The sequence below is a fragment of the Eleutherodactylus coqui genome, chromosome 6 (genome assembly GCF_035609145.1).
Source record: "Eleutherodactylus coqui strain aEleCoq1 chromosome 6, aEleCoq1.hap1, whole genome shotgun sequence".
In the NCBI taxonomy this organism is placed as follows: Eukaryota; Metazoa; Chordata; class Amphibia; order Anura; family Eleutherodactylidae; genus Eleutherodactylus; species Eleutherodactylus coqui.
This window is the reverse complement of record NC_089842.1, coordinates 81,823,847-81,843,218: the sequence shown is the minus strand read 5'-3', so window position 1 is coordinate 81,843,218 and position 19,372 is coordinate 81,823,847. Positions and strand designations below refer to the sequence as shown.

The 19,372-nt window shown below is 40.8% G+C and overlaps 2 protein-coding genes across 2 annotated transcripts in view; both read left to right on the top strand.

The window, feature by feature from the left end:
• LOC136631365 (sialic acid-binding Ig-like lectin 13) overlaps positions 1–5,830 on the top strand; it is a 34,365-nt gene extending 28,535 nt beyond the window's left edge. Inside the window, exons 9-11 of the mRNA XM_066605634.1 lie at positions 395–485; positions 815–929; positions 5,406–5,830. Of these exons, the coding sequence (XP_066461731.1) occupies positions 395–485; positions 815–929; positions 5,406–5,555 (356 nt within the window). The 3' untranslated portion in view covers positions 5,556–5,830. The remainder of the gene's footprint in view (positions 1–394; positions 486–814; positions 930–5,405) is intronic.
• LOC136633617 (sialic acid-binding Ig-like lectin 13) overlaps positions 1–19,372 on the top strand; it is a 103,273-nt gene that overhangs the window by 33,458 nt on the left and 50,443 nt on the right. The gene's annotated exons all lie outside the window — the stretch shown is intronic.

Here is a 19,372-nt window from a genome sequence, read left to right as displayed (position 1 = left end):
TTTGTTTTTGCCTGCTCAGCAGGTCTAACTGTTTCCACTATTATTACTGTATTGGGGTATACCACCCATGTCTTTATTTCTTCAGCTCTTTCACAGTGTTAAAATCACCCTCTGGGCCTGAACTAACAAAGATGAGCACATTGGTATTCATCATTAGTCTGAGACACCACATATATGCTAGGATTAATCAGTGTTGCCCACCTGACAATAACTGACCAGTCACATCAGCATGGGGTGTCTTAGACTACCAATGCATACCATGCACAGCATGCATAAGGTTGTCAGAGAAGCAGTGCAGCCATCTTTGTTTTCCAGGCCTGAAGGGTCACTTTAAGTGTTCCAATAGAACTGAACCAAAAAAGTATTACTAATGTAATTATTTTTTCTTGTACAGATAAAATTTCATACTGGAATGTAGCAATTGGATTCATATGTGGAATCGGTCTAACAATTTTAATCCTTCTGCTATACAAACTAATTACAAGGTAAGAATTGACTGGCTGTAATGGTCCTGGGAAGCCACACAGTGCCTATAGTTCCATCATATGGAACTATAGAAACATGACGCATATAAGCATCCTGCACACAACTACGCAGCATGAATTAAGCCTAATTTACATTTAAAACAATCAATATTATACTTACTTGTAATACCCAAACTAACCACATGATGTGCTCTAAACACACAAATATGTTCATTTTAATATGGTACTCCTAGTGGTCTAAAATGTGAAAAAAAAATTGGATTTTTTCCCAAATCACTAGAACATATACAATATATCATTTTCTGACAACTTATTCAACATATTTTCAGGAAAAAAAAAAACAAAAAAATGATCAACATGACAGCGGAAGAATCGTCTGCCAGCACGGAACCACCAACAGAAGACATATATATGAACGTCAGTTGCCCTGAAGAAAAAGCTGAGGTACATAGGGTAGATTTATATATATATATACATATATGGAACTGTGACATCCATCTACCTGTCACCAAACCCTACACTGTATTAATTCCTTAAGATATTACTTTTTTTTAATACTAAATGTAAAAAAAAATAAGAGACTGGGCTATAACAAGACAAACAAAACACATAAGGATCCACCACCCCGACCAAAATTCCAGAAGGATAGGCTTCAATATTATCCCCCAATAGCAGCTAAAATATGGGGTATAACCCCCCCCCCCCCCCATTTGGTTAAGGGTAATTACAGAAAGCCAAAGTATAGTAACAGTCTATATGTCTAATGAAGTCTACATTCTAAAGGTGTGGTTAGTAATTGACCACCTATTTTAGCTGGAGATTGCTTCACTGAGGTCTGCAAGGATGTATATTGAGACCACTAGTTAAAAATTATTCTCTCAGCCCTAATTTAGAACAAAAACGACCGTACTGGAATGGTGTTAGTGGAAGCTGATAACAACCACGATCCTAACAAAGGTCTGATAGTGGTGTTCTGCAAATCCCTTTTTGTCATTGGAAATATCAATGAGATAGATTCTGGTTCATATGGTACAACTCTCATTCATGTTATTCATCATCAAAAGTTCCAATGAGATTGATTCTAGTTCATATGGTTCAGTTCTAATTCATATAGTTCAGTTCTAATTCATGTGCTTCAACACATTTCTGTTGAGTATTCAACTAGCAATGACAGACCAGGACCAAATATGGAACACACTCTACAAGATGCTCAGATGCTACAACTGCGCCGACATATAGTGTGTCCTCTGTTATACAGCCTGGGTCCTAGACTGTCTGCTAGCCTGAGTAGAACAGGGCAGATAGACTTGTTTCTAAATACTTGCACTACCTGTGCCTTTAAAAATAGAGCAATGTCTATCGCTGGACCCTATGGTGATCCGTCCAATGACCTGAGTTCTCTAGCGTTGCTCCCCAGAACTAAATATAAATGCCCAGAGATTCTGGAAACCCTAAACCACCAACACAAATCAAAATAAACAGAAGAGGTCTAGCAGAGCCTTCAGCCTTGAAGGTAGACTGGAGACTAATAAACATTTTTTTTAATATATAGTATTATTAAAAGTTTTATATTTTATGCAATTAATCCAGTGAAAAGGTTGAAGTATAGTCAATGCCTCTGCCTCAATGAAATCGTTTAAACCCTACACTGTAGGTTCATCTATGAGCATTATTTTTTAGACTAAATATAATCTTAACTAAAAAAAGATGAACAAGTCTAAGAATTTTTGCGAATCATTCACCAGTTTTCACTGAACCAACAATGGGGCCACATTTCTGCTATAAAAAGTCATTGGAGACTAAAATACAGAATCTGTCACTTTTTAAAGGGTTATTCGCATCTCACGGAATAATCAGCTGTATGTTGCGGATAGAGGTGGCTGGTTGTTCTACAATGTGTCCATAACTGCCATAAAAGGGAATGGGAGATACGGAAACTAACATGGGTGCAGTTGAAACAGCTGAGTGATGCTTCAGGTCATATGTGCCTCCAACTTCTGAGCAGGAGCATTGTTAGGACAAGATGGAAGGCTGCATGAGCGAGTAGGGGTGGATTTACTAATAAAGCAGAACCGCACAGAAGTAGGAATAAAGATGTATTAGTAATTGGCGCTTAATCAGCATTATTAATTCATTACTGTACAGAACCAATAAAGTGGTCATCTCCTTTAATTGCTCGGCCAAGTTGTTGAAATAACAGGATGTCTCCTTTAAGACAATTTGTGAACATGAACTGGGATGATAATATCTTCACTACTGTAAACTTAAACCATGAGAACTGCAAAAATGCTCATGTGGTCTGACCAACTTTCTCTGACAGGAATACCCCTTTAACTTGGCAGCTCGAATCAGTAAGTACAGTTGTGCAATTAATACGATTTGAGGCTGCATGTGAATAAGAGCTCACTCACACAGGCATATGTGGTCGCATATGTTTTACATGTGTAACATGCAGTACACAACAAATGCGTATTTGCCGCATGAATGATAAATCCCTATAGCCTATATTAGTGCATAAATAGGACATGCTGTGTTTTATTTTTCACGCACATAATACACACATTAAAAAATGTAATCAATGTGCTTTTAGCACTGAATATAATGTGCATGAAAAATATTGCATAAGACACAGTGATAATGCGCCTGTGTGAGTGATCCCTAAGGGTAATACAGTTGCAAGAAAAAGTGAAGTCTGTGGAGTTTACTCTGTCATGGCCCGGGTCAAAGCTTTCTCTTTACCTTTAATTCCCCTCTGCTCTTCACTCCACAACACCTTGTCTCTGTTTTACCCTATTGCCCCTCCCACAGGACCTTCCCTTGTAACACCGCTACTGGGCTCCTTACCCTTCCCTGTGGTATGGGTTCTGTTTTAGGCCATCAGCTCACAATGCTAACACCTGAAACAACCACAAACAATGCAACACAGCAACAAAATAAGGAGTATACACATATACAACATTTAGTCTCTGTCATTATTAGAAATACAATGAATAAGAATGGTGTGCATGGAAGGACACCACAAAACAAGATGCTGCCCAAAAAGCTATTGTGGCTTGTCTCAGGTTTGCGTGAGACCACCTGGATGTTTCACAGTTGTTTTGGGAAAATGTTCTATGAACAGATCAAACAGAAGTGGAAGTTTTTAGCACAAATGCAAAATGCTGCGTTTGGAGGTAAAATAACACTGTACATTAATACCGAGACCTCATCCCAACTATGAAGCTTGATGGAAAGAGCACCATGGTTTGGGTCTGCTTTGTTGCCTCAGAGCTTGGATGCTTTGCAGTCATTGGATGGACAATAAATGTAAAATGTATCAAATCATTTTATAGGAGAATGTGAGATCAGCAGTCCAGGACCTCAAGCTGAAGAGATGTTGGGTGATGCAACAAAACAATGACCCAAAGCACACAATTAAATCAAAGAGTGCGTGAAAGATTTGTATTTAAGAATTTTAAGTCCTGACCTCAACCTTCTTGAGGTGTTGTGGCATGACCTAAAGGAGGCTGCACAAAGAGGCATTCCACAAATACTGATGAACTGAAACGCATTTGCAGGGAGGAATGGTCCAAAATTGGTCATAATTGTGTGAATCTTATTTGCAACTACAGGGAACATTTTGTGCAGATGATTGCTGCTAAAGGGGGATCTACAGGTTATTAAATTCAAAGGCTCACTTTTTCTGCCTATGGGTGTTTATTCAATAAAAGGCAAGAGTGTATAAATATCTGTGTGTTATTAGTTACTGTTACTTCAGTGCAGGTCTTATTCACCTTGCCTAAATGCAATCTATTTAAGGCTGTAGGGAAAGGATATAGAGATGTACACAATTGGACATCATGCACGCCAAACATTAAACCAAAAGTCCTATCACCTAAGGATAAAAGGAGTTACACCAAACATATACCAAACATGCAAGAAACTAAGGAAAAACAGGGACAAAGACACTACAGCCCAACAAGGCAGATGTAAATATCAACACATATAAGGTATTAGTTAGTATTTTGTCCAAAATACCTAAGCTCACAAGCCCACATCAAGGGTCCTTGTGTCTTGTGAATCCCTACAAATAACAAAATTACAAAAAGGGAACCTTGCCTACAAGCAAGGCAATCGTGCCAATAAAAATGGCCCTACACTGGAACCTAGAGAACACCTGTCTTGACCTAGATAGGAATAGGCAGGAATACCAGATGAGGACATACTACACAACAGGCATCTGCACACCTTCAGACACACACAGCACAAGACATTGCTCACACCAAGTATCTGCACATCTACAGATACACATGTAAGGGGCAGAGTGTCAGACAACACCCATCTAAGTGCTCAAAGGACATCTGATGTCTGGGACCACACCTGACAGAAGGGTATGGGGGCAGGGGCCCACAGAACATGCAAATGGAAAATTCAGGTGTCCAGACCATCTTCAGAGAGTGTGCGTGAGAACAACTCAAACTAGCCTTACAGCTTGCATGACTCCAAACGGAGTTCTGAGAGGGAAGGATGAGGAATGGATAATGACCTGCACTCTCTAGTAAGAGGGCCTGGTACTTATATGTACAGTCGTTTAGTGATTGGCTGGCTGGAGAACTCCATACGATCAGCCAACCAAATCAACCACACCTGAGGCAGTGTGCTCCTGGAAATCCAACAGAACCACAAGTCCCAGGAGCACAGTGTGACAGTTACACTGCATTTATCTATAATTGTCTCAGATAACGATGAGACCACGTTTTATTAATATCAATGCAAAATTTTGTTTACATACAGAGGGGCTACATATTTTTTCTTCAAATGTAAGGTTCTATAATAGGTGCAATGAAGTTTTTGTGCCCCTTTCTATCATAGTGTTCATGTAAGAGTGGAACATCAATTATCTGATATTTTATAGCTATTTTTTTTTTATTTGTTGCACAGGAAGCCACAGACAATATGCAACTGGATTCAAGTGGGGTCACATTGGATGAAGATAACCTGCATTATTCCGCAGTCGCTTTCACTGCTAAATCCTCCAAAGTGCCTTCAAGTTATCCAGAAACAGAATATGCAGAAGTAAAAGTGAAGTAGACTGAGCCAAGGATGATGATGATAATGTGCAATCCCATCATCTTGTGTGGATTCTCTGTAATTTATGCTGTTTAATATATGATGATAAGCTAAACATCCAGTATGTTCCACTGTTTGATCACACATATTACCCGTTTATTACTCATTAAAAAAAAAAAAAAAAGACATTCCCTAGAAGGAGTTGTTAGAATCGAATGAAACTTTCTCTGTGTGGTTGTAACGTTGATGTCACATTCGTCCTGGACTGCCTACAAGAACAGGGTACAGGGGGCAGCCAAGACGGACACGGGAACTAGCTTGTACAGGTGGCTAGATGCAGAACGGATAGAGAGCACTTCTGCAGGAAGGTGAAGGCCTGTATATCTTGACCGTGCCACGTAAATGCAAAATAAACTAAGGGAAATCCTCTCCCTGCAAACCCAAAATTAATCGGCAACGCCCAGGCAGCAAGAGCTGATTCTTATAGGGAGGAGGGAGAAGACGACTGGCTGACAGAAATGTCAGTCACCAGTCACACCTCTTAGACATTAGCAGGACTAATTAACCTAGACTATAAAGCACAGGAGCTGTTAACCCTGGCTAGTCTGGATAGAACCTACAGAAACTAGGTGTGCTGGCAAATAATTAACCGTGTGCTGACCAAGACGTGACAGTTGATATAAGTGATTACAATATCAGAGCAAAAAGAAAATATATTGTGGAAAAAACTTGAAGGGAGGCTCTAGTACCCTGTTGTACCACCTCTAGCTTGGATACAAGATGTGATACGGGCAGGCATGGAGGCTCTAGTACCCTGTTGCACCACCTCTAGCTTGGATACAAGATGTGATACGGGCAGGCATAGAGGCTCCAGTACCCAGTTGTACTGCCTCTAGCTTGGATACAAGATATGACACAGGTGGGCATAGAGGCTCTAGTATCCTGTTGTACCGCCTCTAGCTTGCCTTAAATGGCAAGACCGTTCATCTAATCACACCACACTTCTAATCGTTTACATATCTGCCTGAGATGTGACAGCATGCCAAATTTTGCAACAAAATGACAACATCTTCTAGGTGCTTTATTATAATTTTTTTTACAAAGAGTGTAAATGTACTTACATACAGGACACTTGCCTATGGTTGGCCCAGAGAAATTTGAGGCTGATAGAGAGAAAATACATTCAAGCACACAACTGATCATTGCTCTTTTTTATGTTAAGGATATGAAAATTGTTAACTAGGTGACACAGTGCTCTAGGATGACAAGAAGACCTACAGCTAGAGGAAAATTATGTATGATAGCAGTCCCTTTTTCACTGGACTCTCCCCACTAACCAGGTCACTTGAAGGGGTGGATCTGTCAGTTTTCAGAGAATTCCTAATTAGGAAAGGAGGAGTAGGGATTAAAAACTAGATATAGAATTCAAATGATAGGAAGTATGTGATTAAAGGAACCCTGTGTGGTGTCAGGCCCTCCGATAACTGCAGGGATAGGGGACTTACCAGTGGGATGGGCCCATGGGGTCCTAGTCTTGTTCAGGGTGCTGATGGGAACTTGCAGTTCAGGCAATGGGATTCTCTTTTCCCATTGGGAGGATTCCAGGACCTGTACACGTTCTTCAGCCACGGTATTTCTTAAAGTGGCTCTGATTGCACTCCTGCATAAAGGTACACAACAATTTGTGCCTATAAACACGATGACCTGGCTTTTATGCTGCAACAACTTTTATTTTAATGCCCAACAGACACATTCAATTTGGAAAATTCCTACTGAAAAGGTCATTTTTTATTGTAGATTTTGAATATATGTCTCATGCAAATGTAATTATGGTGACTTCATCTTTTCACTCCTTTTTTGGGAGAAAAAATATATGTATATGCTGTTAACGTGGTTTGGGTGTCATTTCAAAGTCATTTAAAAACTTTTAGTATGTTGATACGGTTGATAGAACTGAAACTAGAGCCGTTTAATGTATAACAAGCTCTGTTCACTCAAAGCTGTAATGTCCTTATCCTGTGGAATGAACAGAGCTCGTCCTAAACTGAGATGGTGGTCTCTGCTTTGTCTTCCGGAGTTACCAGAGGTTACCTGCATAAAACGTTAAGGACACCGAGTCTCTATTGAATCTTAAAATTGGAGGTGAAAATGTTCAGGTGTAGCAACTTACTCGGTGGTGCATTCCTTCAAGTCCAGCTATAGTTGCATCTGGCAACCATGAATCCTCGGTTTGAGGGTCCCTAACACAGACAGTAGTAGGGCACAAGGGTAGTCCAGTCACTGGCAGCAAATTGCATTGAATGGGGATGCCTTGTGAGCTCTCACAAACAATTAGCAGCTATTCCTGGGAGGCTGTAGGCCAAATCTCGTTAAACTGTGCCATAGAGCCTGATGTAAGACACCATCTGGCAACCGTCTTCCTAAAAGAGAGAGCTGGCATAAACTACGCCCTTGCGAACTTTGTCACTGTTTGGACCGTAAAACGTAACTTTTAATAATATCTTTTAAAATAAAGCAAAACCTAACAGACACACATAGTACATAACTTCATATATCAGTGGTAAAAAATATTTTTTAGTTAATCATATTTGATAGTGCCACTATGGAGTATCCTGGGTGTTATTAAATGTTAATTACCCCCAGAGGCGTAAGGGAGTTTTGAAGTAGCATTTACAATCAGAAGAGGTATGTCGTCTGTGTGATATTAGTCACAGAAGATCCTAAAGATTACAAGAGTGACCGATGGTTCTGTCACAATTTGAAATAATTATATTCTAGATGGTTAAGTAGGTCTATTATGGTCCGACGCATTTCGCTCCGCGTTGGAGCTCCTCAGGGACCTATATGCTCAGTAGATATGCCTCACTGAATATTGTTGGTATCACTTCCCTGTGTTATATCTTTTAGTTATGATAGAAGATAGAGCAACATTAGATGGTAAGTGGTAGTGCAGAGTGCAGATATCACATTGTACTGAACACAATAGTTCATAGAGAAAACTAGAGGCTGACTGTAGAATATCATCCGATGTTAGATTTTAATCTCAGTCAGCAGGATTATCTGTTCAGTCTGGACGAGGTTACCACAGAATCTTCCTTGAAATTGATACAATTACTTCTAGATGAAGAAAAAGTGACTCTGGAAAGGAATCAAAAAATACTTGAAGATTAGATCACTCAGACAAAAAAAAAATTATCTCTGATCCTGAGTTCACCACAAAGGAAAAAATTCTACAGGATCAGATAGAAAAGTGCACACAATACATCAAAGAACGTAAACATAATTCCTTTTTACGTGATTTACAGGATTTTCGCGAAGATAAATCTCGAGACAATCCGAGACCAATAACCGACACTGAAGCCAGTTCTTCTGACTTGGACCCTTCTGACACAGAGGGTCCAAGAAATTATAGATCTTACTTCCCCGCTCATCAAAACAAAGCACGTCGTCCTTATAGAGGCAAAGGGAGAGGACGACAAGGCCAAGAAGGCTTCCTAGATCAACCGATCTCCTAGTATTTTTTACGGGGCAACCGAGTACCCTACAACCCGCGCTAATTGACCCTTCTCCCAGTGAGGGTTCTGACAAAATGCAAATCATTAATCTATCTGAGTATACTCTTTCTAAAGCCGAAATTGACGTTCTTGAGAGGGGGATGTCCTTCGTCTCGACGACCCGATACGATCCGTTTGTCTGGACGAAGGACATCTCCCTCTTTCTTAGAAAATTAAGATGGAAGAAGTTCTTTGTCTAAAAAAATACGAGTCGTACCCAGGAATTAGACTTGTCACTCGGAGACGTAGAAGGGCTCGATATTCTTGAAGCCCTAGAGAATGAGAATCCTGGCACCGGTCCATTTACAAACTTGAAACCAACCAGCAAATCATCACCGCCAAACAGCTATACCCCAGAATTGGACATGTTCGAGATGCTGGTTCTAAGGTATCTGAAAACACTACAGTAGAAGAAATCCACACAACCTTCTAATATGAGAAAAGAAGAATTCCAGGCTCTGAATTCATTAAAAAATAATGAAAATCTCATCATAAAACCCTCTGACAAAGGGGGCAACGTCGTACTCTTGAACGTTGCACAATATACACGAATGTGTCACAACATTCTAAAGGACACCAATACATATGAGATATTAAAAAAAGATCCTACGGTTGAATTCATGACCGATCTAAAAATCTTACTGACAAATGCCAAGGATAGACAACTTATAAGTGAATCTGAATCTGAATTTATGTCAAACAAATCACCGAGAGTCTCCACCTTCTATGCGTTACCCAAGGTCCACAAGGGCCTCGACCCCCTGAAGGGAAGGCCGATCGTTTCTGGCGTGAACAATCTCACACAGAACGCAAGCCTGTATCTTGACAAGATCTTGAGGCCCTTCGTGTCCCAGTTACCATCTTATACAAGAGACACCATGGACCTCCTACGTCAGATACAAAATATACACGTGGAACCGGGTACTCTCATCGCCACCCTTGATGTGGAAGCTTTATATAGCTCCATACCACACAAGGGCGGCCTGAGGGCCACCAAACATTTCCTCTCACAGAGAGGTCGTCTTATGTCAGATCACAACACGTTTGTTCTATCCTTGTTAGAATTCATCCTGTCACGGAACTTCTTCCTATTTGATCGCAAGTACTTCCACCAACTCAGGGGGACCGCGATGGGGACGCCCTGTGCCCCATCGTACGCAAATCTCTACCTGGGCTGGTGGGAGGAAAGGATCGTGTTCTCAGACAAATACCAACATCTGACACAATATATCTTGTTTTGGACAAGATATATTGACGATATCTTTATTCTATGGACCGGGGACACATCCCAATTTAATCAATTTGTGGCACTGCCTAACATCAACGACCTTAATCTAAAATTCATGTCTGTTATCAACACCAAGTCAATCGAATTCCTGGATCTAACGATCCAAATCAATCAGGATGGTACAATTTCAACCAACTTATTCCGCAAACCAACATCTACAAACAGCTTGCTGCGCTGGGATAGTTTCCATCCCTTGAACCTGAAACAAGGCATACCAAAAGGCCAGTACCTGAGACTCCGAAGGAACTGTTCCAATTTGACCTCCTACGACCAAGAGAGTCGAAAATTACAAGAGCGATTCCGTGAATGGAAATATCCGACAAACCTACTGGACCAGTCATATATATCCGCGAGACAGAAAAACTGAGAGTCTCTGTAACACCTCAGAAACATGAGACGCAATCTGTCACTCGGGTAATTGGCACTTTTGACATGGCAAATAAGGAAATACGTAACATCCTGTCAAGATACTGGGATATCCTGCTAAAAGATAAGGACATAAACAAATTTATAACCAAATCACCTTCCATCACATACCGTAGAGGTATGAATCTACGTGACCATCTGATTAAGAGTCACTTCGACAATAAGAGATCAGAGAACTGGTTGACAAGAAGCATTCCAGACGGCACTTTCCCTTGCGCCAGGTGTACAGCTTGCCCATTCGTACCAAAATCTGATCACTTTACGTCTACATCTTCCAACAAAACATACTCCACAAAGAGTTTTATCAATTGCACCACTCTCAACATTGTGTATTTAATCACATGCAAATGTTGCATACAATACGTGGGAAAGACAAATCGTGAATTCAGGAGACGCATTCTCGAACACATCGGCAATGTGAGAAGAAATGAAAGCACGCCGGTGGCTGATCATGTCTGGGAATTCCATGACAGAGACCCAAGCTGTCTGACCTTCCAAGGCCTTGAAGTTGTGCGACGAGATGTAAGAGGCGGTGACGTAGAACAGCTCCTCTTACAGAAAGAGGCTGCCTGGATATTCCGCCTCGATACCATAAAACCGAAAGGGCTTAATGATCACCTAGTGTTTAATTGCTTCCTATAAATCTGATTTAAATAATTTAGAAGACATTCGTACATGTCTAAATCTCTTATCCTTGTATCCCTCCTTGTCTAGTACCACCCTCTATCACCGCTCACCTGCCTTAGATCTCCAACTTAGAATACTCTCGATCCTCCTCTTCCTATTAATTATACGAACAGATGAGATATGTCTTCTACCTACCATCATCTTTGGATTTGCATCCTCTCTTAGATGGACCACACAGCCATCCGGCCATTGATGGTGGGCTGCTACTCCATGTTATTGATCAATCATAGTGACATCTCTCCTTCATCTTTTGCATCGGAGGTTATGTTTGTCCCTGTCATCTAGAAAGTTTAGGAGTTTCTAATTTAAATCATCCTGTATCTGTTACATTATTGACAGAAGAGTTTTCCCCTGCTTACTCTAGCCCCCCAGTATGAACCGCTTTTCTTCTTTTTTCACTAAGGAGAGGGCCTTCCCTTAACCAAGATGGCCACATACGTCCTAAGGTCATGAGACCGCTGGGGATGACCTCGCCGCGATGCCCTGCCTCTACCACCCAGTTTCATTCTAGAGGCGTGGCCCTGACCATATTACACTAAAGGGCTGCCTCACCGTCACTCCCCTCCCAGGGGCGTGACCCCTGGACACTTTGTACCAAGGCATACAACGCCGCGTCATATGGTGGGCGTGATGCGATGATGTTACATTGGGGCGGACCGATCGACGGCCTTCCACACAGCGACGTATATCAGTCGCGGCTGTGTTCTTGGGGTAGTGCCGCTCACTTCTGTCCCAGCGGTGTGGTCCCCACCATACCGCATACAAGGGCCGCCTTCAATATATCCTGATCTCATAAGCATGATCCACGGAAAACACCGTCGGGGGCGTGGTCTGACCACGTGACAGAGTGGGCGGGACGTTGTGATGTCACTCAACAGGACAGATCTCTATACGACAGCATATATCAGCTGCTGTCATACCTCATGAGTAAATGTTCCCCGCTAGTAATACATAATGTATTCCATAGCCCGCTCGCCTCTATTACCCACGGCAACTTCTAACGCCACAGGTTACTACTAGAATAAACTCATACACAGGGGGATTCCACAAGGTGACATCACTTGATAGGCGTCACCTCTTATTTTGATATATACGTCTGCCAGCTTTTTCTCTCTGTTACTGGGATCGAACCGCAACACCTCAATAATCAGATATATTTATGAGCGGCGTCTTATATCAAAATCTAAAATGACATTCAGTAAAATCAGATACTGGATCTAATTAGAGACCTAATTACCTTGACAGATCTATGAACAGCGGTGATTGGCTACCACTGGGACACTCCCCCAGGCAGGGAGGGACTTCAGACACTATTTAACACAGGCTTGTTAGCCTCTGTCAGTATGCCCCGTCCTACCATCAAGGCCGGAGGCTCTGCTACTCGCTCTCTGTACTATGTTTCTTGTGCTCTCAAACTTGCTATGAAATAACCCACACAGGCCCACCATCTATGATCTCGGGTTTATGCAAGGTTAAATGAGCAAACTTTAATCTGGTTCGGTTAATGGGGTCCTATATTGAGCACTGAGTATTTTTAGGACTTAGCCTCAAGCTTTAACTGCACACCTAATTTGTGGTGCAGTTATCTTAAAAACTTTAGGCAAATTGGAACTCTGTTTGCCAGCATTCCATATACATCTGAGTGGTGTTTTCTGGCTGAGAGAATTTCCATTATACCTGCATAAGTTACCATCTAGGAGATTTAAGTAGTCACCAACCAAGTAATAAGACAGTCGGTGCTAGTTTTCCCTAAAGCACCCCTTTACTAAGCTCATCCAAGAGGCATCATCCCTCACTTATGTTCGTGACTCCATCCAGTAGCAATACTCTCATCAAGTCCTCACACAAATTTCTTTTGGGCTAATACCCAATGCTGTGCTCTCAATAGGCTATAGCACTGATATACTCCAGGCTCAGAATACATACCTGGATATATGATATCACCCTCATTGGGACAAATAGACTGGTCACGGTATATATCTTTCCGTAAACAATCCAGTCTTACTATCCAACGAACCAGCCTTTCATAAACTTTATACTCCTGATGAACCGCTGCCATCTTGCGGAGAAACGCGTTGAGTTAGGAGTTAAAACAAATATACAAATAATTTTGTGAATCAAACACATTAAAGTGTCTCAAAATTAAGTATAAACTTTATGAGTTTTCGCTCCGAGGAGGAAACTCAGTCATGATAACTGATTTAACAGTATACCACATTAGACAAGCATATGCATCTTTGTCAATAAGCTATTATGCTGTTCTCTAGAGCTTGTACGAAGCAACTAACTCTATGAGGAACTTGAGACATCAATGCATGTGCACCAGCTATCATACGTCTGATGGTGATCTGTTAATCCAGAAACATAGTTTTTCGAACTATATTGTTGAGTGAACACTAACACACACGACCAACAGCTTTCCTAGCAGACACGTCGTGTCTTGTGTTAATATACTCTTCATATCTTTCCTATCCAGTGGGATATTGGAAAATAATTCATATTTGTTGCCCATTAGTGTCTTTAATTTTAAATTACCTAATAAACTTTGCATGTTTTAAACTAATCCTAACTGTGAAGGGTATCTGTTCAGTCACCACCAATTACTTATTCCCTGAATTAATTTTAATAAATAAATCCCTTGCTTCAGGGGATAACATGTCTGATTAGTTATGTTGCACTAGTAAGCTCCTTTAACTGCCTTATCTTGATAGATTACTGACTGCTCTCTTTATTATTGCATTATCTCCCCAAATATTAACATCTGGTGGGATATATAAAGGACTTAATAGAGCCTAGATATATTTGGATCATAACTCAATGTTAGCTGCTAGTAATAGATGATAGCTATATTGCTTGACAATCAAAGTTTTCACAGCCACTTGATTTTGTAGTGGCAATGAATACCAGCAGTACAAAATAAAAGAAAAGAAGGAAGGGATAGAGAAGCAGTAAGCCCAACTGCCTTGATCGTAGGCAATGGGTATCAATGAGTCTGGTCAAAGGAGTTCACTTAAATAAGGGCCTTAGGGAACGCCCTATGGGGTGTGTGTTGGGAAGCTCCAATCAGCATCCGTTCTATATCTGATGTCAAACTGTGCCATAGAGCCTAATGTAAGACACCATAAGGCAACTGTCTTCCTAAGAGAGAGAGCTGGCATAAGCTACGCCCTTGCGAACGCACCGCCCTTCCTTGTGACACCACAGCCAATCATATCCTTGCTTTACTCACTATGAAAAATATACAAACAGCAATAACAGAGAACAAAAAGCAGAAGTCACACTTATATTACAAGTTGTGTCTACCTATGAAACTGACCAGAGCTCATTACTGCACAAACTCATGATCATAAAACGCTTAACACCAGTATAAATATACGCTCTGCCGATTATCTCTCCCACAGTACAGAGCACATTTTCCATAGACATATAAACTTGATGCAGATTCTATGGTCCCTAGGATACAGCACTGTTTGTCTGCTGCTATATACTGTTTCACTGCAGCTTTTCCTGCAATTTTTCCAAAAATGGGATCAGGCTGACACAATCCGATGTCATCGCCTAGTCGCTCATGATAAGCAACAGTATTAATATATGACACCCTGCAACATTCTAGATCTTGTCACCGGCAAATTCAATGTTCTAAGCATTCTATAGAAACTATATTTGGGCTGCCATTACTCATCTGAGATCTGAACGGATAAGCTATGTGGCTATGCACTTTTCTGCATATAGAATAGGGAAATAACAGAAAAGAGAAGTTTGTGAGAATGATAAGATGTTTCTAATTTACTGGATTACAGACCACGCAGAGAAGTGAAAGGAGACGGTGAGTATCATGCTGGTTGGTAGAGGCTTATACTTTTTATTTGTCTATTATTTGTACACCTTTGTAAACTTGTTGTCTCCAGATAAGGTTGGACTAGTAATCAGCGGGTCTATGGGGTCAACTAAAATGGCTTGTAATGATTTTGTGTTAAGTATATATATTATTACGTGAAGAAACGGAAGGAAGACATCATATTTGGGATCATCTTCAGGGAAAAGATGGATAAAGCTCTGCTGGTCACCACTAAGCTGTGAGCCCATTAGTCCCACAGTGGCTGCTTGCTCTTTATTAACACCACTGGTGGGGAGAAGCCCCAGAGGGACATGAGTTTTGCCCACTGTTGTCCTTCACTGTTGTGAGTTTTCAAAATATGTTCAATGTTATTTTTCAAAGTCTGTAACATGAAAAACATTCCTACAACATAGAAAGTAACAAGTAAATTCCTGGAGTCTCCATGCTGTCTCTGGGCACTCGTTCATATGGATGATGCAACATGTTTAACCCCTGGCTTGCATGAGAGGAGGTAAAAGGTTTAGTAGCCCCAAGAGTTTTTTACTTTGACTTCCTTTCTGTGTTCTAATACATAGATGATATTCTGTTCTGCTCTTCGCTGTGTTACAATTTAGCAGAGCACAATAAAGTCCTTATTCAGATGATTAAAAGAAAAAAGTCTGTTACGGTGTTAGCCTGTTGAGCAAAATGTGATTGTTCCCAGCAAGAGAAACCAAGTAATCTTGTAGATATGATACCTTTTAATGGTTAACAAAAATACATGATGTTATAATGAGCTTTCGAACACACTCAGCTTTCACTGTGGCAGAACAATCAACTGTTCTTTGAATATACTTTTCACTGTAATGATTCTTATCTCTTTATTAATAACTATATTAAAAACAATAAGGCCGAACTGACTGACACACACAAAATCCCTTTCACTAATCTGATGGAAGGACAGATAAAATAGAAAATGCAGTAAGGACTAATTCTGGAAAAAGTGATTGCAATTCATGCAATCTTGTAGTTGTCACCTAAATGGATGGATGACATTCCAAAACCGTCATCCAGGTACGAGAATAATGGTTCCTAACAAGTGGAGAACCACAATAATCTCAATCTATCCTGGAAAAATTTTTACTGCACTATTCTCAGAATTTCTATAGTAGATGAATTTTTGCTGTATTGAATTAGAATACCAGGATTGTTTCTACTGTATTCTTATCAGTCTAATAGACATAAGGAGTGTTCACAAGGTTCAACGCGTTTCTGCTACAATAGTGCAGCCTCATCAGGAAACTAAAGTTTCTATTCCAAAAGGATAATCCAAGTGGTGAATTTACCCCCAAGTAGTCTGGAGGAGCTTGGGCTATATAAGAACTGACCCAATATCTGCATGGTTTAATTCATGTGCGGACGCCCATACTTCCCTGTGGGTGACCTGATTTGCAAATCTTCTACGCAAGTGACCTACGAGGATTCCGTAAATCAAATCCGCTTGTTGACTGGGCTTTACAGATGACAAACAAAAGCACACTGATTAAATGGCTAGTCTAATTAATTCCAGATGTGTTCATTTTCCAACGGCATTACACAGTGTATTACTCATTTCCTTGAATATTTTGTGCACATTTGCGCACCCCTATGAGGATCTTTGGTGTGTACATGCGCAGAAAAGGAGAGCTTGCAGCGGGGTTTTTTTGCGGAGCCAAAATGTGCAAAATATGGAAATGTGAATGAACCTATTAAAATCAATGGGCTCTATTCTCGGCATATTGTGGACATAAATACTCCCTTGTGAAATCTGCCTTATGCTTCCTAAAACAAATACAGAGACAATTTCAAAAAGAGGAAGTGAAAGAAAAGCGGCCAGAAGAATTTACAAGATGGAGACATATATGGGACTTTTCATACATGACAGAATATTACGTAACAGTGTTGCAGAATACATCATTCTGAAGAAAATATTCAGCCCAAACATCCACACTGCTAATGTGCAGATTTTGATGCAGAAGTGAAAATAGCAGAGTCCTGCCAGCAATTCTGCATCAAAACACACATTTCGCTTTGGAATTCAGGGACGGCAGATTAGCAGCGCTGTTGTGGAATATTCCGTCCCATGTGAAAGTTCCTATATTAAGTCATAAATGCAAGTAAGAGCTTTCTAGGAAGCAGAAGAGGAGGAAAGAGGAACATGGTGAGAATTACTTCAGTGGGAGGTAACAGTACAGGGGGGTCCGTCAGATGGGCCATGCATTATATTCCCATTGTTCTATACATTACCAGGTGAGTGCAGACTATTACTTACCTTTATATATACACTAACTGATATACCCGGCTTCACCCAACTTACCTTGGTATATGTGTTTACCTGTTGTTCGCAATGAAAATTCTATGAAGTCGTGGTTACTTCAGAGGAACCGAGAACTAAAATATGTTCACTATTTTGCATGGTTCTTGGCGTTACCCAGGAAACACCACGTGGAGGTGACCATGTAGACAGGAACCATCTGAAGGAGTATTTACTACTATATCGTGTCCATCACCAATAATGCATTCAATGGATATTTTGTTTAGAAATAAGTTTAGATAAAATAGATTTAATAGTTCAATGGGAAATAGATTTAATTTTACATACCAAATTTTCAAGATTTGCCTCTTGATTGCGAATTATCGTGGTTGGACAATGATTTCTTTTCAAAAAGGCCTGCTTAGTACGCCTCCATGACCTGAAGGTAGTGTGTGTGCAAAATACCATTTCCATAGGCTTTATGGTTTCTGAGAAAACAATTATCTCATGTATCACATTTTTTTACGGATTTTCGCACTTCGAACTGACTAATTAAGTTGTGACCCCTTTACATTTCCTATTTAGGACCAAAAGAATGGTCATGCCAAATTTCACCTTTGTTGGAGAATTAGTTGGAAAGTTGGAGAATTAGTGGTCAGTAGGATAGTCAGCGAGAGCTTTCGCATCTCTATATATAAAGCCGAAAGCCCTCACTCACTCACTGACTGACTCTCCACTAACTCTCTAACCTCCAGGTGTCATACAAACATGAAATTTGGCACAACCATTCTTTAGGTCCTAAATAGGAAAAGTAAAGGGGTCACAACTTGATTATTTAATGCTAAGTGCAAAAGTAAGTGCAGCCCTATGTGCAGCAGTTGGGCAAGACCGGGAATGCGAGGCTCCATGGCTCTCCCCCACAAACGGCGGCAGCATATGAAATAACAATAAGTCTCTAGTTTGGCATTTTCTTTAGCGTGATGCTATCCGTCGGCCAGGCAGGGTGGTAAATATTATTAATTTTGTTAGTGACGCCAATATATGTAATGGTCGGGGGAGATCGTGGCAACCGGAGATGCGCGGCTGCCGGTGACAAAATGGCAGCTGGCCTTGACCCAGCAGACTTTTTCTTGCAAGTGTGGGCAGCAGTTCCAGCAGCTACATATAAACAAGTCTCTTGTTTGGCATTTCTTAAACTACTACCCGTGGGTTGGGCAGAGCATGGTGGTAAATTGAGAATTTGTTTGTGACGCCAGCCCTTGCTCAGAGGGTCTGCTACCGTTTCCTTTCCTCTATAAAGCTCAGAGGGTTAGAGGTATCATGTCCTTGATTTTGGAGGCTCAAAAGGCTTGCAAATCTTGTCCCTTGCTTTAAGGCTCAGGAAATGTTATCCGGTATGTTTGTGGTACGTTTCTTTTAGGCACAGCGGCTCAATCCTGTTCGCTTTAGGCACAGCGGCTCTATCCTGTTCGCTTTAGGCACAACGGCTCTATCCTGTTCGCTTTAGGCACAGCGGCTCTATCCTGTTCGGAGACTTCAAAGCTGTAGCATAAAAAATAAAGTCTCTCTAGTTTGCTGTTTCTTACATTGCTGCCCGTGATTCGTTCAGGGTATGGTGATAAACTGGTAATTTGTTCATGACGCCAGCCCTACACCAGCCTCCTCCGGGCAAAAATAAATAAGAAGGAAAAAATAAAATAAAAATTGGGGAATGGTCCTTTTTCCCTGGAGGATGGTGTGGTGCTATTCAGTGCTGGTGTTATGGTGGCAAGA